General features: G+C 46.1%; 1 protein-coding gene across 1 annotated transcript; it reads left to right on the top strand.

Moving 5' to 3' along the window:
* Positions 1 to 2,057: 2,057 nt before the first annotated feature.
* Znf365 (zinc finger protein 365) lies at positions 2,058 to 21,208 on the top strand. Its single transcript, XM_038344224.1, has 4 exons — positions 2,058 to 2,803; positions 14,674 to 14,854; positions 20,076 to 20,113; positions 20,819 to 21,208. The coding sequence occupies exons 1-4, from the start codon at positions 2,058 to 2,060 to the stop codon at positions 21,078 to 21,080; spliced, it is 1,227 nt and encodes a 408-aa protein (XP_038200152.1). The 3' UTR covers positions 21,081 to 21,208.
* The last annotated feature ends 1,834 nt before the right edge of the window (positions 21,209 to 23,042 follow it).

Raw genomic sequence — 23,042 nt, 5'->3', positions numbered from 1 at the left:
TGCATCCTGTTAAACATCCCAGTTCGGTACAAGAAGGTTCCCCTTTGCTGAGATCCAGAGACTTAGTAACCTGGAAAATGCGCCTGCCTGGCCATTTCCATCTCAGCTTCTGGATGCCGTTGAGGGTGTAACACAGACTCTTCACCCTAAAATGTTATCCGGGCCCCTTCTCTGTGGGACCCAGTGCTCATTACCATTCTTGGAGGAAATGGGTACAGGGCCCCTTGCAAAATTGACTTGTCATAGGGATCTGTTGCGAGGGCAAAGGAGATGAATTTGCAAAGGCAACAAGAACTTCCTGTTTTTGGAGGAGTTATGCTGGCTGAGGCCCACCCGGTTCTAACGCTCTAGAAGTTGTGCCAAAAACAGCATCATAGGCAAGGCAGATCCACCTAGAACGTTCCATTATCAGCCATGGCCCCGTCTATATATCAAATGATATCTGACATTTTGGGTTCCCAAATTTCAGTTGTGTTGGGCCATTATTATTGTGTTAACACTTTGATTTTTGTCATCACACCAGTAATTAAAAATGTTTAAGTCATGGGCAGACAAGATGGCTCAGCAGGTAAAGGCATGTGTCACCAAGCTTGGTGACGGGAGCTCACTCTCCAGGACAGACATGGTGAAAGACAGAACTCATTCACTCAAGCGATCAACATACACACACACACACACACACAGAGAGAGAGAGAGAGAGAGAGAGAGAGAGAGAGAGAGAGAGAGAGAGAGAGAGAGAGAGAAATTTTATTTAAAATAAAAAATAAATACTAAGCAAAATGTGAGGTTGAATTTTTTTCAGCTTGTGTGCTTAAAGCCACGGGGCTTCGCTTGATCCATTTTTCCCAAACTTGAGAAAAGATCGCCAAGCTTGCTCTCTTAAGACCCATTCATCTGGGACACATTTCCATGTAGTATTCCAAATTCAGGAGGACAAAAACTTGAGTTCTGTTTCTGGACCACTCTCCTCCCTTCTTGGGGACCTATCACTTCTCCTCCCTGCTCTGTTTTTTGTTTGTTTGTTTTGTTTTTTATTTTTTTTTTGTTTGCCATCTGTCTAAGAGTGTTAGTCACCTTCACTCGGCTAGGTTGGAGCTGGATTAGAAATGTTTCTGCCTGTGTAGGCCCTGCCCTCTGTAACCCACCTGCAGTGATCCTGTACGGCCAAAGCAATGGGCGATACAGAAGAGGGTGGATGTGGCCGCATTTGGCATAGCGGTTTAGGTTTGAATTTCAGCATAAAAATCAACTCTAAAAACTAACTTCAATAGTTGCTTAAAGCCCAAGAAGCTTGAACTGGTATAGTCACTATGGAAATTGGCATGGAGAGTTCTCAGGAAACTGAAAATAGAAATATCATATGGCCCAGCTGTACCACGCCTGGGCATAAACCCAAGGGGCTGTGTATCCCACTACAGAGATGCTTGCTCACCTAAATTTATTACTGCAGTGTTCACAATAGCCAAGCATTGGAACCAGCTCAGGTACCCATCAACATAAGTGTGGATAAAGGAAATACGGTGCAAATACAAAATGGAATTTGACTTAGCGATTGAGAAAATTAAAAGTATGACATTTTCAGGAAAGCGAGTGGGACTGGGCAATGTGTTAAAAGAAATAAGTGAGACTCTGGAGACAAGTAGTGTGTTTTCTCTCAAAGAAGGGTCTTAGAATTTAACGTGTGTGTGTGTGTGTGTGTGTGTGTGTGTGTGTCATGAAATAAGGATAAAAGGATATCTCAAGGAAAGAGAAGGGAGTTAATTTCCAATACATGTGACTTGAAAGTGGAGGTGGGATATTGGGACAGGAGGAAAGGGGACCCTCTTGAAGGGCAGGCGGTGTAGGAGGGCACTGGGAGAGAGGACCAACAGGAACAAAATAAACACGAAAAGCCCCAAGAAACCAGTTACTTGATTGATACTAACAAGCTAATTAAAAACAAAAAGCTAGCGCCTCTCTGAAAAGGGGCAGCCATCGTTTGTCAGTTGGTGTCACTTCAGAAGCTTTTGACAGACAGGTAAATGGCTGTCTTCTCCCCTCCCAGGACTTTCAGAGTGATGCAACAGACGACTCTTGAGGAAAGCCGGTACCGTTGGCAGGACTCGCTGGAGAATGTCGCTGTGTGCCTGCCATTCCGCTGCCCGAGGTGTGGAGACCATACCAGGTTTAGAAGCTTGTCGTCCTTGAGGGCCCATCTGGAATTCAGTCACAGCTACGAGGAGCGGACCCTCCTGACGAAATGCAGCCTCCTGCCATCTCTCAAGGACACAGAGCTAGTCAGGTGCGCGGAACTCCCGAAGCAGGGAAAACTGATTCGGGGCCACGCAAAGGTGACCAAGCAAAAGCCAAGCTATGTTAACTTGTACAGCATCTCCCACGGGCACTCCAAGGACCCGAAGCCCTTTGAGATGGTGGCAGAGAGGCCCGTGTCCTATGTGCAGACCTACACGGCCGTGGACATTCGGGCTGACTCTCTGGAAGCTCCCCGCTCGAGCCCTGGACTTCCCACCCCGGACACCAAAGCTGCTTTCGAGGCCCACGTCCGAGAAAAGTTCAATCGCATGGTAGAGGCGGTGGACAGGACCATCGAGAAGAGAATCGATAAACTCACCAAAGAGTTGGCCCAGAAAACCGCCGAACTGTTGGAGGTCCGGGCAGCCTTCGTTCAGCTGACGCAGAAGAAGCAGGAAGTTCAGAGGCGAGAAAGGGCCCTGAACAGACAGGTGGACGTGGCCGTGGAAATGATCGCAGTGCTGAAACAGCGCCTGACAGAATCCGAGGAGGAGCTCCTGAGGAAAGAGGAGTAAGTGCTGCTGAAACTGGATGCTAACCCCTGCTTGGGGGGACCCCCCCTCCCCAAGTTAAAAGCAGATGTTCATTGCTGTGTGTCACTGGCACATGTTTTGGCTGCATTGGTTCCTCACTGGTTCACTAGCGCCAGGATGCAGAAAACTTTGGCATTATTCACCTTCCGTGGAGATGGTGGCCAACCTGGCATCATTAATCTAATTAATATCTAACTCCTGGTTACCTTGGAAACTCAGATGGATGACGTTAGAAGGATAGCACAGCTGGTTTGTAAACCTGCGCCCACAGCGTGCGAGTGTCCACTGATGTGTGTAGATTATATGGTCAAGAATAGTCAAGAATGAGACGAGGGCTTGTTCTAATATAAAATGTGTTCCAAGTACAGGTACTCTTGGCTTGTTTGCCCTAGACACTTTTCTTTCTTAAATTATACTAACTAAAATGTCCAGGAAAACTGCCTACTAAAGAGGGCTCCGTTTGCTATCGCTAAATATTTACGTTCCCATTGAAGGGATGCCCAGGTATTGTTTAGTCACGCTAGACATTTTTAAAATGTGTGTAGTTAGGGTGACTTTGAATCATCAGCTATTGTATTAGTTTCTGTACACACTGCCGTGACAAAATGCCTGGCGAAAGCAGTTTAAGGAAGGGAGAGTTTAGTGTAGCTCTCAGTTCAAAGCCACAGTTTATCAGGCCCGGAAAGTCATGGTGGTAAGAATATGACGTAGCTGGTGACATTGCATACATAGTCAGGGAGCAGAGAGATGAGCGATGATGTTCAGTTTGCCGCCTTCTTTTTATTCAGCCCTGGACCCAGCCCATGAGATTATGTCTCATAGTTAATTAGCTTGAGTCTTCCTGACTGTGATTAATTTTAATTGTCAGCTGGCCACTGTTTAAAATCATCTGGAAACAGAGTCTCAGTGAGATTGACTGGTGGGCATGTTTGTGTGGGGATTGTCTTAATTACTTCAAATATGTGGAAGAACCTCGCCCACAGTGGGTGGCTCCATTCCCTAGGCAGGGCGTCCCACACAGACTGTGTGTTCAGTGCGGGGGGGGGGGGGGGGGGGGGGGGAGGCAAGCACAAGGAGGCGTGCATGTCTTCATTTTCTCTCTGCTCCTGACTGGATATGACTTAGCTGCTTCACCCTCCTGCCACAGTGGTTTTCTTGGTATGTTGGACTGTGACCTGGGGTTGTGATCTGTATCAATCCTTCCTTCTTTAAGTTACATTTTTCATTTTTAAAATCACAGCAGCAGAAAGGCAAATAGGACAGCAGCTTGGGCAAAACATTCTGGTAAGAGCTTCAGGGATGCACCATGAAGTATGTTTCACGGTCATTCTAACCTGCATCCAGCTGACAATCAAACCTGAGCATCCACAGGTCTTTTTCCTTGCTTAGGAAAGTGATCTCTGATGGATACATCACTTTTGCTGCAGTGTTTTGGCCTCCGGGTGCTTCCTGGGAGGAAGTAGGCATTTGGGTCCACAGAGGCGACCCAGATGGCCTACCCTGCAATGCTGAGAGGTGGAGACGGGGAAGTTGTAAGAGTAAAACCTAGGCTGACTTTCTTATGCTTTTGTTTGGTTTAGTAGCTATAAATTAAAAGGGCCACAGATTATTGCATTTCTTTTTTTTATAGTTTATAATTCGTTCTTAGTACAAATAATAATGGATATGGGTTTGGGGCTAGTGGCTGCATAGACTGTGGGTTGCTGGCTAATAGAAGGTGGTTCCTGTGGTCAGATGTGTGCTATTGTCAAGGATTTACTTTCGTTTGAGATGGTGGACTCAACCAGTGACTTAGTCCTCGAAAGAGTAGATTAATGGCTGGGAATGCACTCATTTGTTAGAGTGTTTCCCTACCTTGCCCAAAGCCGTAGGTTCGATGGCCAGCACTTATTAAACTCTATGATGATACACACCTGTAATCCTATAATCCAGCACTAGGAAGGAAAGGCAGGAAGATCAGGATTTCAAAATCATCCTCAGCTCCCTTGGGGCTTGAAGGCCAGCCTAGGCATCTCGAGACCCTTTCTCAGCATTAATTAATTTGTTAATTAGTAGGTATCTGTGGATAGAGAGTGGTGGTTTCCGTTCATCCAGTACTGCCACCTGAACAGATCTCGTGAAGCAAAGCATCCTGCCAGATGGAGGAGTGCATGTTCTCTCTTCTCCAAGCTCACCTCAACCCAGCCTCAGGAGAAAGCGCTCCTCCCAGGCTTATCTCGTGAGCACACTACTGTTGTAACTCAAACACACACTCATAAGGTTCCTCTAGGTGGAACCCCGACACTTGCTGCTGTTTCCCTGGACCTTACAGGTACTTGTGATTTCACGTGGTCTGCCTTTAAGGCGTCTTATGCTTTCACGTGGCCTGCCTCTCGGGTGTCTTTTGTACAGTACGCGGAGTTCCACCCTTCCTGCGGGCTGTTGTATGGTAGTCCTTGGTGTGGCTGTGTTGTTGCTGCTTTAAACAATGCACGATTGAATGCACTGCTTTGCTAGAATTAAATGTCCCATTGTAGCCGATTTCTCATGACATCTTTGTCCACATTCGTGTGAGTTATACTCACATTTATTTATCTGTTGTCAGGAACTGATGCCAGAGACTCGTGTTTGCTAAATATGCACATGACCACTGGGCTACGGCCTTGGCATCATTGACTTTTAATATGTCACGTTTGGGATAAAGGGGGGAAGAATATTTAGCTTAAAAAAAAAACCCACTTGGAATAGAAATATAGAGACATTGCCTTAAACGTTGAAACATAAAGTCATCATTTTTCTCAGCTTCCATGTGAGGCCATCTTTGCAGTTTCTGTATCCATGCCTTAAATAAACACATTCTCTGTATGTGAACTGGAACTGAAAGGGTCTTGTTCCTAGGGAGGACACTAAATCACTTGGGCTGAGTGCAACAAAGAGAAAGACAGTCCCCTCTGTCCCTCAGTATCGGCAGATCCTGGTTCCTGCCCTGCCCCCCGCCCCCACTATGCCATCTGAATGGGAACACAGAGACAGCTGCCCTTCAGCCACATCAGTGTATCCCAACTAAGTCGGTTTGATTGTGTTTGCCTGGCTGGGTCCCTTCCCATGGTACCGTTCTCTCAGAGGACTATACCTCCCAGAGACATGGCCTTTCTGATAGGAAAGATCCCTCCCAGCCAAGGAAGCCTCCAGATAATTCCTAGTAGATGTCCCATTGTGAGTTCTCCAGGCTCTAGGGTCTAGGCTAAAAGTTCATTTCTGTGCAATTAGAGGTTGTTACTGTCCCATTTCAGATTCACTTAAATCTGGGTAAACTTTAAAATTCAGAGAGCAGATTTCATCAAGACAAACGAACATGTAAAAAAGCAAATGTAATTAGCTTCTAAACTGCCTTTCGTTGAAACTGAAATTAATTGCTCCAGGGAGAGCTGGACAATGGTAATATATCCCTGCAATCATAGCACTTGGAAGGCTGACACCAAGGATTGCCTCTAAAATCCAAGGCTAGTCTTGGTGCCCTGGTTAGCTTTAACTGAAACCTGACACACCCTAGAATCATCTGGGAAAGGAGTCTCAGATGAGTGGTTGCCTAGATCAGGTTGGCCTGTGGGCATGCCTGGGTGACTATCTTGATTGTTAATTGATGTATGAGGTCCGAGCCCACTGTGGGTGGCACCATTCCCTAGGTCGATAAACCCGAACTCTGTAAGGATAACTGAGTATAAACCTGCATGCCCACCAGAAGCATCCTCCATGGTTCCTGCTCTGCTTCTTTGGCAGTGAACTGAGTTCCTTGTTTGGGGGTAATGCTCCGTGGAGTAGGACGCAGGTCTGCCTTGATTTCCCTTGGTGATGGGCTGTGATGTGGAATCATAATCGGAATGAACCCAAGCTGCTTTTTGATCAAAATATTCTATTAACAGCAATGTAAAGAAACCTAGAATGAGTTTCAGGTCAACCTGGGCTCCAGAATGAGACCCTGTACATACAGTAAACTCAAAACCAAAGCAAACAAGCAAAGCCCTGGAGCCACCTCCGGGCTGCATTAGCCCAGTTTCCAGCAGTCTTTCCTGGAGGAGGTGATTTGAGTAGGTCACCTTTTGGGCTGTTGCCTTTCACCCCCTTGGCAGGGTCTGCAAGCTCTGCAGTGCAGGTCAGAGAAAAGAATCTGCTCATCATCCTCTCAAAGTCAATGTGACTTTAAAAGCCCTGGTGATGGGAGATGCGTTTACTTATTGACAAGCAGTCTTAGCTGTGCGGTAGCCCTGTCTCTAATCAGGTAAATCAATCCAGGCCACCTTGCCGTAAGGGATCCCTAACCAGAACAATGGGGCTAGATATAACTTCTGTGAGTTTCTTGGCAATACAATAACACCAAATTTGTTACACGCTTTCAGCCGGTATGTTTGGAACATGCTGCTAGGCTATTTTTGATGGGCCCAGTTTGGTACTAGGGATGTCTGAAGAGCATAAGGTTCATATTTTTCCCTAAGGTATATATGCAGAAAGTAGAAAGCAAGCATACCCAGAAGCAGATCCTGTGTGAACACAGGGGCAGGACTTTGTTTTATATATAGACTTATATATGTACATATATACCTATATACACTTATATAATATATATGTGTGTGTGTATAGTGCATGCACACACACTATACACACACACACACACACACACGCACGCACACAACTGTACTCTTTTTCTTCAGGCACTGTTTTAAAGATATCCCTTACTGGTCTGGAATTTGCCAAATAGGGTAGGCTGAGCCTCAGGGATTCTCCTTCTCTCTCATTACAAGCAAGCATCACCATACCCATCTTTTTTGTTTGTGTGTGTGTTTTTTGAGACAAGGTTTCTCTGTGGCTTTGGAGACTGTCCTGGAACTAGCTCTTGTAGACCAGGCTGGCCTTGAACTCACAGAGATCTGCCTGCCTCTGCCTCCTGAGTGCTGGGATTAAAGGCGTGCGCCACCACCGCCCGGTCATACTCATTTTTTTAAAAAGTGAGTTTCAGGGATCAAATTCAGAAATTCAGGTTTTCGTGTTTGTAAGGCAAGCCCTTTACTCACTGAAGTATCTCCTCAGCCCTCCCCCTCATTCCTTTTTGTTTGTGTGTTTTTTGAGACAGGGTTTTTCTGTGTAGCCTTGGCTGTCCGGGAAGTCACTGTGTAGACCAGGCTGGCCTCAAACTCAGAGATCCACTTGCCTCTGCCTCCCAAGTTTAAAGGCATATACCACCACTGCCCTCCTCCTCCTCTTCCTCTTCCTCTTCCTCCTCTTCCTCCTTCTCCTCCTCCTTCCCCCTCCCCCCTCCTCCTCCTCCTCCTCTTCCTCTTCTTCTTCTTTTTGTATTTTTTAAACCCAGGGCTTTTTGTTGTTGTTGTTGAGTAGCTTTAACCCCTTTGTGCTGATATGACAAGTGTGTGTGCTTGGCTACAGGGCAGCTTTAGCAAGTGCCTAAGTGGAGGCCACAATTTTAAGTTAATAAGACATTGAAGAGTAGACCCTTCCGCCTAGAGAACCCATGAGAAGGGAAGGAAGATGAGGCGTTCTTTTGCTGTGGCAGGCAGGGGCCAGTGACATTGAAAGCCAGAGTCCCTAAATGCACCCTGTGGTTGGTGATTTTGGAACTGGAAGGTGCCCTGTGCCTCCTTCAGAGGGACACTTTTCTTTTTTTCAGCTAAAGAAAAAAAGACTGAGAGCCAAGAAGTGACTTGCCTAGGAACAGATTCCGTAACAAAGCTGAGTGTGAAACCAAGTTGCCCCATCTTCCTGCCGCGGTTCACTGTGTCCTTGCTAGACTTCTGACGATGTGAGATTTATCCAAAGCTTCGGGACTTATATAATCCCAAGCGTGGCCCATTTTGGAATAGCTTACTTCTCAGCTATTTTGAGACGGCTGCTACGGTGACATCATTTATTTTTCTGATATGAATAAAGAGAGAGTCAGCTGGCATTGGAGGTGTTGGAGGCAGGAACCTGGTGGTATTGCTGCAGGGTGATGATGCTAAGTTTCTGGAATACCCAGCTCAGAGCCACCAGCTAGGCTCTCCAGACGTCCTCACCCAGTCAGGGTGGGGCATATGCCACTGTCAGCCTGGAATGGAGGTGGGAGCCTCTAATTCCATCCCTGCTTTCTGCCTGTACTTTTTAAGCTCAAGTAGATAGACCCCTTTGCCTCTTCCCTTTGTCATTTGCTGTGTTTCCAGTCGAGAGCCCTGCAGGAGATGGATCTTTCCAAAAGAGCCTGATAAGTGTAAGGTTCTGTTTCAGGGTCTGGGCATACAGTGGCAAGCAAGGTGACGTCCCTGCTCTTAGGGGAACCGATCAACCAGAGAGAAAATGATAGAAACCCGATCCTAAGAGGGCAGTCTGAGTCAGCGACACCCGTTTCCATGTGGAATGTGGACCTTATACAGGCAAGCTTGGAACTGGGGAGGTGGCTCAGGGTCAGAGAGCACTTGCAGTACAAACCTGAGGACCATGCTCACGACCCCAGAAGCCACATTAAAAGCTAAGTGTGGCTGGCTGCACATGTGCCTGTTACCTTACTGCTGCTGGGCTTGCTGGCCACCTCCCTGGCTCCAGCTTCAGCGAGAGACCCTGTCTCAAGGAAATAAGGTGGAATGTAAGAGTGGGAAACCCACAGTCAGCCTTTGGCCTCCGTGCACACACAGGCATGCACGCATATTCTATACACATGCACAGGGGCAAAATTGAATATTTATTGATGCTATTCCCATTTCGGGATCAGCTACCACAGTGAGTGGGCAACATAGTGTCTCCGCCAGTCCTCATCTTGGAAGGTGGCCGAAAGACGTCTCTCAAGAAGGAGAGGTCATGTGGGCAGGGAGGGATCTGTGGGTTCCGCACTATTAGTTCATTTCTACGATTTATTTGTTGTTAATTTATGAGTGTTGGCCTGCATGTGTGTATCTGCGTCATGTGGGCACAGTGCCTGCGGAGGTCAGAAGAGGGAGACACCTGACCCCCCCCCCCCAGGACTGGAGCTGCAGATGGCTGTGAGTCCGTCACCATGTGGGTGTTGGCTACCAAACCCAGGTCCTCTGCAAGAGCAGCCCTCGCTCTTTGCCTCTGAGTCATCTCTCCAGCCCTTAATTCAGTTTCTATAGGTGATCTCTGTTGCTTTCAGACATACAGAAACAGAATGAACAGGACATGAAACGGGCTTTCTTAGGTGTAGCACATGGGAAAATCTAGAAATATAGGAAAAAAATTTCAGGTTCTGCCTTCCTCTCCATTTTCCTCCTCTTTTCTCTCCTTGCCTGAGTAATTTCAGCTGTAGTATTAATCTGATTAGAATCAATAAATTAATTCAATTTTCTGGTTAGAAAAACTTTAAAAAATCAGTGTGTGTGCGAGAGAGAGAGAGAGAGAGAGAGAGAGAGAGAGAGAGAGAGAGAGAGAGAGAGAGAGGTACATGCTTTTGTGGATGTATGTAGTTATATGTGTGCATGTGAGTCAAGAGAGGCCAATGTTGGGTGTCTTCCCTTAGCATTCTCTACCTTGTCTTTTAAGACAGAGTCTCTCCGTGAATCTGGAACTTATTGTTTGGATGGAAGCCCTTTCTTGGGGCGTGGGGGGGCTAGGCAGAGTCTGAAGCAAGGCACCTCCCAGGGGTGGGGGCTGGGTTGAAACTCCCACCAGAACACTCATCAGTCCCGCTAGGCTGACTGGCCAGTGAGCTCTAGGGATTCATCTGTCTCTATTCTATCTGCTCAGCACTGATGTTGCAGATGTGCCACCAAGTCAGCTTTTACGTAGGTTTGGGGGGAATCTGAGCTCAGCTCCTCATGCTCGCAGCAGGCATTTTACCCCCTAATATCTCTCCCCCAACTTAATGAAGAACATACTTGTTTATCCGAAAGCCAGAAAAAAAAGGAAAGAAAAAAAGAAAAAGAAAGGTGGGGCAAAAGGCCACAAAACCAGAGAGTAGCCTGTTTCAAGATCGGGTGACTCCCTGTGGAGTGCGGGGCTATGCTCTGGCTTCTGAGCTTGCAGCTCGATTCCTGGTGCCTGGAAAGGGGGACTCTTGCTCCTCAGTTTGCCCCATAGCTGACATTTCAGACCATCTGAGGTGCTATGTGATCACTAGTGGGGCTATTTTTAGATGGAGGCATTTTTATCGTTTCATATACTCTCGAAAGGGCTCGTAGATCAGTCATGTGAAATGGCACTTGAATGATGCAATCGAGGCTTCCTTTGGGAAGGGGAAGCCAGCCAGCTTAAAGTACTTTTTAAGAGTAGAAGAAGGGAACCTTGTCAATCCCACCCTACGTGCGGAACCGTTGTCAATCCCACCCTACTCCTCTAGGAGGCGTATGCCCCAAGACTGGTCTCGGAAAGAACAAAGGAACGCAGGGGTCTTTCTGTTGGCTGGGATGCTCAGCTAGAGCCGTGGTTATACATTTGTACGTCATTAAAGATCTGTGAGGTCTCTGTTATCTCCTGGACTCCCGCGGACTCCACACGGTGGCAGTTAATCCTGATGGTCAGCCTTACGGGATTTAGAATCACTATGGAAACAAATCTCTTGGCGCATCTGTGAGGGATTATCTCAATTAGGGTCTATGAGTGGAAAGGTCCAAATGTGGGCAATAGCGTTCTATAGGCTGGGGTCCTGAACTGAATGAAAAGGACAGAGTGAGCTGTGGCCCAGCACGAGTCCCTCTGCGCTTCCTAACTACGGATGCCATGCACCAGCTGGGCCAAGCTCCTGACATGGTGAGTCCCCCACCAATGGATAGCACCCTCAGAGTCTCTGAGCCAAAATAAGTGTTTTCTGCATTAAGGTGCTTTCATAACTTTTTAAAAAAAAAATCACAGCAAGGCGAGTAACTAAAATACCCCCAAGACAGTGATTTTTATGATGAAGTGGGTAAGCCCCACAACTGATCTCCTGTGGTGTGTTTCCCTGACTAGCTAAAGGTTCTTGTGGAAGTTCACAGCCCTCCATCATACGCTCGGGGGTGTGTCTGGGAATGGGTCCTCCAGGGAGAGCATTCAGACAGGGGACTAGGGAGAGATTCTGACTGAGAGAACAGCATGTCACAAGGCGAGACTCTGGCTGGTGTTGGGATGAAGAAATTTAGAAAGATAAGAGATGGTTTTTGATGCCAAGCTGTAATAGGTGATACATTGCCCCTCCTTAAAAAATGCAGTTCAATGAATGCAAATTGTGAATATCATAATACATTATTGCTCACTCTGTCAGTCCCCCACCCTGCCGTGTGTGTGTGTGTGTGTGTGTGTGTGTGTGTGTGTGTGCCTGTGTGTTCAGCCTTGGGTGTAGTTCCTTAAATGTCATTGACCTTGTTTTATTTGAAGCAGTCTCTCATTGGTCTTGGACTCACTACGTGGCCTAGGATGGCGGACGAACCATTCCCTATACATCCACTGGCCTCTGTCTGTCTCTGCCTCTCCAGCGCTAGCATCATAAGTGGGAGCCACCACACACAGCTAATGTTATTGAGCCATTCCTCACCACCTCTGTCACTTTTTAAATTTGCATCGAGGCATGCCAATCACAAGACAGGCCATTTTGATTTCTCCAAGGTTAGCTGCTTTTAACTCATCTTCGGAAAAGTAATCCGGGGGCTTCAATCTCGAATAACATAAATATAACATGTTGGGCTTGGTGAGTTGACTCAGCAAGTTAAGGGTATTTGTTACCAAGCCTGGATACCTGAGTTTGAACCCCAGAATCCACGTGACAGGGAGAACTCACTGCTGTGTGTTGTCGTCTGACCTCCACATATACACTGTGACATGTACATGCATGCTTGTGAGAGTGCGCATGTGCACACGCACACTAAACAAATTCAGTAATAAATAAAATACTGTTCTTCAGGCTGCAGAGTTTATGGCTGTCCTATAAGTGTGCAAATGCATGAGTAAGCATTTTTTCCTCACTAAAGTTCTGGCTGCATAGAAAGGACTCCCCCCCCCCCCCCCCGGGCCTTTCTCGGTTGTGTTGGTTTCAAAATGCCTTTGAGTCCTGGGGCTGAATCAAGAATCCCAGGCTGCTCTGCATAGAAACGAGCTTCCATGCCAATTTCTTACACTGTAACTGGCATTTTCCCCTTCGAGAGTCAAATGTTGCTTTTAATAGACATTTTCATAAGATCTTAGATTTAATACTAGTTTACTCTTTTTAAAAATAAGTGATAAGTCAGGGATAGGACAGGAAGTGACTTAGGAGTGGTTTAAGAGATTGTTTCCCCCTGTCCCCTGACTGAATTCCTCTAAGGCTGGCCCTTGTCTTTGCATCTGGCCTTCCAGAGCTGCTTCACACAGCGTTCTGACTCAGCAGGGCAATAACCTAAATTAAAACCATGACCAGGCTTCACTGTTGTGTGAGATTATGTCATGTTCTTCTTCTTAGCCAATAAACCTTGGTTGTTGGATATTTCAGGATCTACCCTTGTAATGTCTGCCTTCACCACCACACAAAATGTATTTCTGTTAGCACAAACCACAGGTTTTATGAAACAATAACTATTTCCCCCCAAGACAATTTAGTAAGAAGAGGGATATTGTTTTAAATGTTGCACAAATAGTGCTTTACTTTTAACATTTTATTCATTATTATTGTGTGTGTGGATGGCGGCATGAAGGTCAAAGGACAACCTTTGGAAGCTGGAGTTCTCCCTTTTTTTGCGGTTTCTGGAGACCAAACTAGGGTGCAGACTCCTGCTGCAAGCTCTCCTACCCACCCAGCCTTCTAACCCACCCTGTGAATACTTCTGATATCTAGCTTCTCCGAGCACAGCTAGACTTTTGTAGTTCTACATTTTATTGTTTGGGTGGAGATAGGTGAAAGAAGTGTGGGATCACACAGAGACCCAGTGAGACAGCCGAGGGGCATTTTAATATTTCCAGACAACCGCAGATGATACTATGCCAAAACTCAACAAATGGCTGTTTCTAAAAGAGTAACTACTCTGTGGAATCAGAAGCCAGATCATGAACATTTTGTTCTCTTACCTTGAGGTTCCTGTTCTGTTGGGTACCTTGAGCAAGTGTTTTATGGTCTGGTGTATAATTACTAAAGACATTATAAATGCAATACTGTTAGCCTCTTCCCCATGTGGTTGGCACCTCCCGCCTTTTCTTGTTTTAGTTTTGAGGCAGAGTCTCATGTAGCCCAGGCTGGCCCTGAACTCACTAGGTAGGTGAGGATGACCTTGAACTTCTAGTCCTCCTTCCTCCAGCTTCCAAATGCTGGGCTCACGGGCAGGCACCATGGTACCCAGTTTGTGTGGTTCTGGGTGTCAAATGCAGGGCTTTGTGCATGCGAGGACAACACTCTAGCGACTGAGCTACTGCCTTGGCGCTAACCTTCTGTCTTCCCTATCCAGACACCCCCTACCATCCCCTAGGGAAATAAAGGGGTGGATCTCAGTGCTCAGTAGTCTCTCATACCATTGTTCCTAAGTCTGGGGTCTTCTTGGTCACCTATGAGCCTCTGAGTCCCTTCTCTACACACACATCCTGGCACTGGCTCAGATCCATCTGCATGCATCTGGTTTACAATTCCCAGGTGTCTCTGTGGCTTCTTCCTCAGGACTTCCTTCAGGTATCTCCACCTAAAAGGTTGATTTTGACTTTGCTTTCTGAAACATTGCCCCCAACCCCGAGTCACTTTGTCACTTTGTGCCAAGTTTCAATGTTGTTAACCTACCTCTGAACGCACGCCCTTATTTTGACATTCTGTGACTGTCTCCCTCTGATAAGATGTAATCTCATTCCTCTTGTCGTTGCCTTGGCCCTCACCATTGAAGTAGGTGTCCGTCACTAGGCAATGGGTGAGTGACTTCCGATGTCTCTTTGTGTTTTGCCCTTACAGAGAGGTTGTCACATTCAACCATTTCCTGGAAGCAGCTGCCGAGAAGGAGGTTCAAGGGAAAGCAAGGCTCCAGGACTTCATTGAGAACCTGCTGCAGCGGGTAGAATTGGCAGAAAAGCAGTTGGAGTACTATCAAAGCCAGCAGGCCTCTGGCTTCAGCCGGGATGCTAGCGAGCACGTGGTGAGTCCAACCCACTCAGCCTCCAGCTGTAGCCCCCTGAGTCCGGTGGGAATGGATCCAGAAGGAACTAAGATAGAAGAGAGGGGAGCTGTGGGATTCACAAGGGATTTCTAGGTGTCAATTTAAGTCCTGGGCCAGGTCGTGCCTCTGCCTGACTGGTACCAGGGCTCCAGGGAGAAAGCTAAGTCTGGGGCACCTCATTGACTTCCATTCCAAGTTAAATTGTTAAACATATTTTTTACTTGTAAAAAAACAAAGCTGGAAATATCCAAGTTCCAGCCTTAGTTTCCAGGTAGACCAGAAGGTATTTCTTCAAGGCAATATTTTGAGAATTATCATTTCAGGAAATCAAGATCCAGCTGTATACACTCAACTTTCTTGACAAGGGAGGAAGATGCTCGTCAACAGTACTCATGGGTAAAACTTGTTTTGAGTGGCTATTCAAAAAGAATCCATGGCAGGTGATAGGTTTTGCTTTACTATGTCACACAGGGCCTTCAGAGGCTTAAGACGTCCCTGTGGGTCTTAGGTATCCAGGAGTAGTTAAGAGACTTGATCAAGACTCCTGGTTTCTGAAGGGCAATAGGATGTCTGATCACTCTCCAGGCAGGGCAAGTGGATGCTCAGATCTGCCTGCTGTACAATTCAACCTCTGAAAAATGGAAAGATAAATAAAATAAAATATAAAACAATATAAAACCAGATCCCCTCCAACATACTCAGGCCGCCTCCTTTTTTATATTCCCGTGCTCATGCTCTTGGCTCAGCTTGTTTTCCCAGCTTGAAAATCGAGTCTTTTGAGAGGCATAGCAATAATTATTTCACATAATTTAATCTTGTAATTAAAAGTTGAATAATATCCCTTCTCTTCTGGTCAAATATACATATGCAAAACTGTATGTGCACATGCAACGTATTTATACTTACACAGATATATACACACACATTAAATATATGCAAAGTCACATCGTATACACACACATATATATTTTATAAATATATATATTTACACAATGTACACAAATGGATTCATTCATACATAGTAGGAAATTAAGTATTTATGTTTGTCTCTTTTATGGTCCAACCACATGGTCTCCTTTAAACCAGCTGGCTCAGCCTAAGGAAGCATTGGCTAATCCAAATGCTATTAAGTGCAGTTGAGATTGTAATGAGCAATTTAGGTATGAGAGCTGTGTGACTAGCATGATCAGGCTGTAGTGAGAGAAATGGCCTAATTGTTGTGGATTGGAGCTCTGACCTTGGAAAGACACAGAGTAAGGGATTATTTCAGAAGGGATTAGGTACAGGTATTGGTAGTCCATCCTCCTTTCTTTGTATCTTCTCAACTTTTTCTAGGGTCAAGTTGGGCAGTCTACAATGGGCTCTCTCTCTCTCTCTCTCTCTCTCTCTCTCTCTCTCTCTCTCTCTCTCTCTCTCCCTCTCTCATTGTAGTCATATGCATCTGCCTATAAAATGAGGAACTCTGCCTTTAATATAGAAAGAGAACTCTGCTCTCCCATACTCTCTGTGACTATGGAGTGTTGTGGAATATTATTTTAACTGGGCAAAGATGTGTCACATTTGTTTATGCTGTGTAATATTACTTTAACTGTATGAAGATGTGTTACATTTGTTCCTGTTGCTTTGGTTAACCATGTAAAGATGTGTCGCAGTTACATTAATCAAATAAAATTAACTTGGACTGAGAGTGGCAGGGTTAGCAACTGGTTGACAGGAAGTAGCAGGGAGGAGCTTACTTTGTTGTTGTTGTTGTTGTTGTTGTTGTGGCATTGTGGAAGTTGGAATGGCTTGCTTCTGGGAACACCAGCAAAGAGAGAAAGTTAGCCAGTTGCTGTTCTAACTCTCTGAGTTCACAGGTTTTCACCCTAACCTTTGAAACTGAGTTTTATTAGGTCGACAGAGATTAGGAAGAACTACCTTTAGTGGCTGAGACAGAGCCCTTGTCTGGGGAAACAGAATTCCCCCAGGCTATGGCCTTAGCAGCTGGCTGCTGTTAGCTTAATGCACAACCACTGTAAGGAAGGTAGAACAGCCATAGAGATGCAACAAGTTGGATGTACTCGGGAAGAACGGTGAATCAGATATCTGGCACAGTTTCGCGGGTCGCAGAGCACCCATCTGACCCAGGCTTCTGGAGTCACCCAGAATAGTTACTTCCTCGGTGACAGGCAGGACAAGCAGACATCCTGCCCGATTCTCCCCCTTCTCATCCCTTCCTCCTACCACCTCCATGTCCCTCCTTCAGAGTCATCAGGAAAATTGGCCCCCCAGTCCTGCTCTCACCCCTCATTACAGAGGGCACACTGGACCCACCCACTCCTCACCCACTACCCACGCCTCTTCCTCTTCCCCCGCGAAGCACTCCTGAGAGAAGGGCAATCCTTACAGTGCTAAGTGGGTTGCCTCTTCCAGAAGGTGACTATTAGCATTGTGTCCTTCTGTGGTAGGGGAAACTTCCTTCCCTTCGCCTTTTGTGCTTTTTCTGAAACAATGTTTGGCATCCTGCATCTTTCCCTGAACCCCCTTGAGCATTTATGTTCTTTTTCACCTGGCTGATTTCTAAAAATACAGTATGCTTACTCAGATACTTTATCTTTGTGCTCTAAAAAAAAAAATGCTGTCAAATCAGATGCAAAGTGACCTAATATCCCATCTGCCAAAATCCGTCCTCAGAACCACTCAGACAGAGGCCTGGGAGCCAGCTTGGATAATCTTGTTTTAAGTACTTGCATTCGTTTCCTCCAGGCTGCTAATTGAGGACTAGCAGTAATTCATTTAACATCTATTTATTGAGGGCACAGTGCTCATGAGGTGCCAATGCCATGAGCAAGACCAACAAGGTCTTTTTTCTCTTATGTGGCCGGACGGTGAGCAGATCAACAATGGCACTCTTGCATGGTGGTGACTGCTGCAAAGGTGTCATTCCACTTCCAACTTCCACAATGCTGCCGCCACCACCACCACCACCACCACCACCACCACCACCACCACCACAACAACAACAAAGTAAGCTCCTCCCTGCTATTTCCTGTCAACCAGTTGCTAACCCTGCCACTCTCAGTCCAAGTTAATTTTATTTAATTAACTCCTGCCCCTCGCCCCAAAGCATCCCTCCAACCCGAGCACTTCACACCTTTGCTCCACCCTGTACCGTGGCCTGGATAATGTGAGGATACAGCTCTGTGGAGAGTCAGAGCAGGATGTTCTAGGCAAGGACACTGTGGTATGGTGCTAGGAAGGAGCGAGCTTGGCATGGTTGAGTGGAAGGAGGCAAAGTTGCCGGTCACAGTGTGTGTGTGGGGTGTGTGTGTGTGTGTGTGTGTGTGTGTGTGTGTCGGGGAGTTTAAATCCATCCCCAGTGCACCAGGAAGCTATGGGGAGGCTTCCAGCACGGAAGGGCATCAGAATGAGAGATGCTAGGAGGCTGTTATGATTGGAGGCGAGAGGTGGTGGCTGGGAGGGAGCAGCAGAGCAGGACAGAGGCCATAGCTTGGGGAGCATCCTGGAGTAGAGCTGAGGAGGCCAGTGGGTGCTGCTGGAGGATCATACCGAGAGGATCAGGGGATGTAATTGGAGACTGTGCTTTCGTTTCCTGGTCACTCAGACCCGAATAATCACACAGAAATGATATCAATTCCAAGACTGTTTGGCCAACAGCTCAGGTGTATTCCTAGCTAGCTCTTATATTTTAAGTTAACCCATTTCTATTAATCTGTGTATTGCCATGAGGCTGTAGCTTACTGGTAAGGTTCTGGCATCTTTCTCCTTTGGTAGCTACATGGTGTCTCCCTGGCTCCACCTTCTTTCTCCCTGCATTCAGTTTAGTTTTCCCCGCCTAGCTATATTCTGCCCTGCCATAGGCCAGAGGAGCTACTTTATTAACATATTCATAGCATACAGAGGGGCATCCCACATCAAGGAGAACAGGGGGATCAGGAATGAACTGCTAGAGGATCACCCAAGAAGATGAGGGAACAGGTGGCCTGAAGCGACATGAGACGGAATCCTCCACCCATATTAAACGTGTCATAATCCCCCTGTTCCGAATTCCAAGGAGGCTTTCCTTCCATAGTTTCTCCATTGTTCTCCTTTTTGAATCTGCCTAAAGATGTGGCCCGGCTTCATCCTAGTGAGAACAGCTTGAGGGAGGTTGGGAACCCAGGGCTGGCAATACCCTGGGCTTCCCCATATGCGGAATGATGACATCTGGGTCACAATATGATAATCATCTATTCATGCTGCCAAAGAAGGCACTCTGAGCCCAGCCATAGAGTGCAGGCAGATATTGGGTTGCATGGGCTATTAGGAACGGACATCATCTCCATGGTTGATGGGCTTGGGGACATTGTGGGATTGGTCTTCATATGTTCTCGGTTTAGAAATGATATATTTAGGAAATAACATTTGACGCTCATTTCCTCTTCGTTGGTACTTTGTGACTAGCTACAGCTGTACTAAATCAGCTGCAAATTCAACCAGATCCTGAGAAATAATGACCCATTGTGCCGGGTTTTAAAGAACATGTTTTTTCTGACCTGGATTTACTGGGGAACTTTTTTATTTTTAGTTTTTATTTTTATTTTTATTTTTTGGAATGTTTTGAGATATTCTGATACGCACACCTTAGAAAACCGAGATAGGTGTCCACAGAGGCCGACTAGGTAAGTCAGTCTGGAACACTCTTGTTCTTGGATGCAATGGATGGCTTCCTAGGTAATGCTACCACCTAGTTACAGATTTCCTTAATGAGAAGAGAGTGTCTTAAAGAAGACAGAGTTCAAAACGCTGTCTGGGAGCTGAGATGAGTCAGTAGGTGAAGTGTTTGCTATGCAGTCATGAGGCCTTGAGTTCAGATCCCCAGGACAAACAAGACGTGGATCATGGCTCTGTGTGCCTGTAATCCTAGTACTGCAGAGGTGATGGTTCAGGAGACGGGCAGATCCCTGGGACTTACTGGGCACCAGCCTAGGTGAAAATAATACGTTCCAGGTACAGCGAGAGACCCTGTGTTGAGAGAATAGGGTGGAGATTAACATAGGAAGACATCCAGTGTCTTTCTCTAGCTGCTGTGGGCCCGTGCTGGGCTAAGAGCACTCCCCAACGGGATATTCCATTCACTAGCCCCCCACCACATGCGCATACAGGCACCACACCCAGCCTTTAAGTGAACTAATGTTTTCTCTCCTTTGTTTCCCATCAGCTCACAGACATCTCATCGAATAGGAAGCCCAGATGTCTGTACGTATGTCTTTGTTTATACTTGGGCCGTGGGATGATGTTTACACTGTATGCTTTCCTATTGCATCGGATGTTGATGACTGGATTTCTCAAGCCAGTTGTGTTTGAGAAGGTAGCTATCCACACGTGGACTTTTAAAGGCTTACCTGGACATTTACCTGCAGGCCAGTGGCACTTTTAAATAGCTAGCAGCTGTTCAGTGAGTGATGCTAAGCAACACTGGAGTGATGCTCCCAGGACTTAGCTACTGTATCTTTTTCTTACTAATGTAATATATATATATATATATATATCACATATATAACATTTTTATGTGAATATAATATATTACTACTCTATTGCACTATTTCTATAAATCACATAACTTGAAATATATTGACGCCATCTTTTGCTGAGTCTCCTGGTGGTCACCTAAAGTGTTATGAGATATGAGTTTGCAACCTGCAGGTCTGCACAGCATTCTGGAAGTCATTTACATTTTCTGTGCCTGTTTCGTCATTAATAATAGAGTTAGTAATATAGAAATATCTCCCTGGGATTTAGCGTCACTTGGTCACAGGGACCATGGGGAATTAAAATACCAGTATCTGTGACTTATCTTCAGTGGGAGCATGGTTCGCCATGGTGGACAGGAGTGGTTAGTTATGTTGCTTTTAAGGTATAAAGAAGCCTCTCTCTGTGTGTCCCTCTCCTCCACTCTTCTAGAATCCGAGGGCACCCACATTCTGCGTGCAACCACCCAGAGCTGAGGGCCCATTTCCATCTAAGGGGGAGGAGCTACCTGAAGAAAGTCAAGGATGAAAGAGCCGGGATGCAGCCTGCCAAGGCCACTCACGAACAGGCTGAGTCTCCGAGAGAATTCTTCAGACCAGCTAAGAAGGGGGAGCATCTGGGCCTGAGCCGGAAAGGCAACTTCAGGCCCAAAATGGCAAAGAAAAAACCTACAGCCATCGTGAATATCATCTAGTGCACGGGTGGCTCAGACGTATCACCTTGGGGCTTGGGGAATGATGTTCCGGGGCCAACAGGGTTGTCCTTTGGGGGCACATTGCCATAGGAAGACATAACAGAGCAAGGAACACATAGGACTCCCTGATTAACCAGAATTTAACAAAGGGGGGTCTCTGTGAACCAAGATTGTATTTCAATCTACTTTAGGTGCAAGCAAGGCAAACACTAAGAAATAATTAAAGCAAAACTTGAAGCGCTTTTGTCCTGTAGTTCTGGTAAACATGACCCTGTAACTTCTAAAATAATTGGCCCAGTTTCCACCTGGGCTTCTATGCAGTGGTCATCAGTACTTGGGCCACTCAAGATGCCGGGCTCTGGTGTCTGCTGCTCTCTGAATTATGAGGCAAGGAATGTGACTGTGAAGTTCTTCTACTTCTTAAAATAATAAATATTATTATTATTGGTGTTTAGAGACAGGGCCTTGTTCTGTTATATAGCCCTGGCTGGCTTGGAACTTGATATATACCAGGCTGGCTTTGAACTTGCAGTAATCCTCCTGCCTCTGCCTCCCAAGTGCTGGGATTACAGGTGTGTGCCGCCACACCCAGCTAGGGGGTGTAAATCTGGTGAGAGCAGTGAAATAAGAGGTTTTTGTTCTCGTTTGTTTGTGTTTAGACACAACTTTGATCCACTTGAAAGTCTCTATAAAAAAAGTTCCGGTTACCCTTGAGTGTTCTGGTTAATCAAGACTTTAATCTCCTGGGTGGCTCACTGGGAGGGTTCAGTTAGACCTCGGCTCTCACTTTGCCAGATGGCCTTTAGGTTTGTTTGGTTCAGATCTGGGGTCCTTTAGAGCCTATTTGTTCCGATTTGGGTGTACCCTACCTGCCTCTTTGGCTAAGCACGCCACACCCTCAGAGCTGTCTGCCAGCCTCTGTCTAGATAGCTGCTAAAACCCTTGGGGTCAGCAGCATCACTGATGTGGTGCCCAAGTGCTTGAAGTGCCCGAGGAGAGCTCATTCAGTCTGCCAGGAGCATCCTGGGCATGCTGCAGGGACGCCCAGCCTTCGGTTCCACCTGCTTTCCCGGAAGGACCACTGGCTTGCTATCTGCTAACTGTGAGCGAGCATGCCCTTCTCTTTGCTGTCTTCTTTTCCCACCCAGAAGCTCACTTCACCTCCTGTAGCTTCCAGTATTAATGTCCACTTTCCTACCTGTCAGCCACACACCTAGGGTGTTCATTGTGTGGCACATTCTATTGTAATTTTAGGGAAAAAGAGGATGTATGTGGGATCTGACCTTTGACACCATCCTCCCCAAATGGTATTGTCCCCATAAAAGAACTCTCAAGAATCTCCTCTCTTTAAATTTTCTTCTGGAAAGAATTTTCATATTTTTCCTTAAATTGCACAGTACCATCAGGTCTCTAGAGTGTACACATGCTGACATCCTTCCTAAAACAGGGATAATGTTGTCCATAATTATATAAATATATAATACATACACAATATATATATGTCAAGTATATTAATAATTTATTTTTAAATACTCACGGAAAAAGTGTGTGTTTGTGGTGGGTGGCTTTAAAACTATATAGCTTTGTTTCTGTAAATCGGATTCTTTTGCTTTCCCAGTTAAAGCTGTAACCTAATTAACACTAGTAGAATTATTGTTGTTGCAACAAGCATCTGAGTAACATTACATCAAAACATAGATACTAAAGCAGTGACTTAGGATGCCAATGAACTGAAAAGGAGAGCTCATCATTATCAGATATTTTGAGCCTGTCCTCATGGGAAGGCTGATGTCTGAGTCTCCATTGACTCCTGACTTCTGGGGGCAGATCTTCTGTGTGGTGCCTAGGCGGATCCCAAGTAGGGAAAGAACACAGCTGTAGATATCACTGTTGAGGCTGACATTGTGGGAATGGTGAGGTTATCATTTATTTGGGGTAGGAAATCTTCTCCATAGTTATTTA

This window comes from Arvicola amphibius, chromosome 9, assembly GCF_903992535.2.
Source record: "Arvicola amphibius chromosome 9, mArvAmp1.2, whole genome shotgun sequence".
In the NCBI taxonomy this organism is placed as follows: domain Eukaryota; kingdom Metazoa; phylum Chordata; class Mammalia; order Rodentia; family Cricetidae; genus Arvicola; species Arvicola amphibius.
This window is presented reverse-complemented; position numbering and strand designations above follow the sequence as displayed.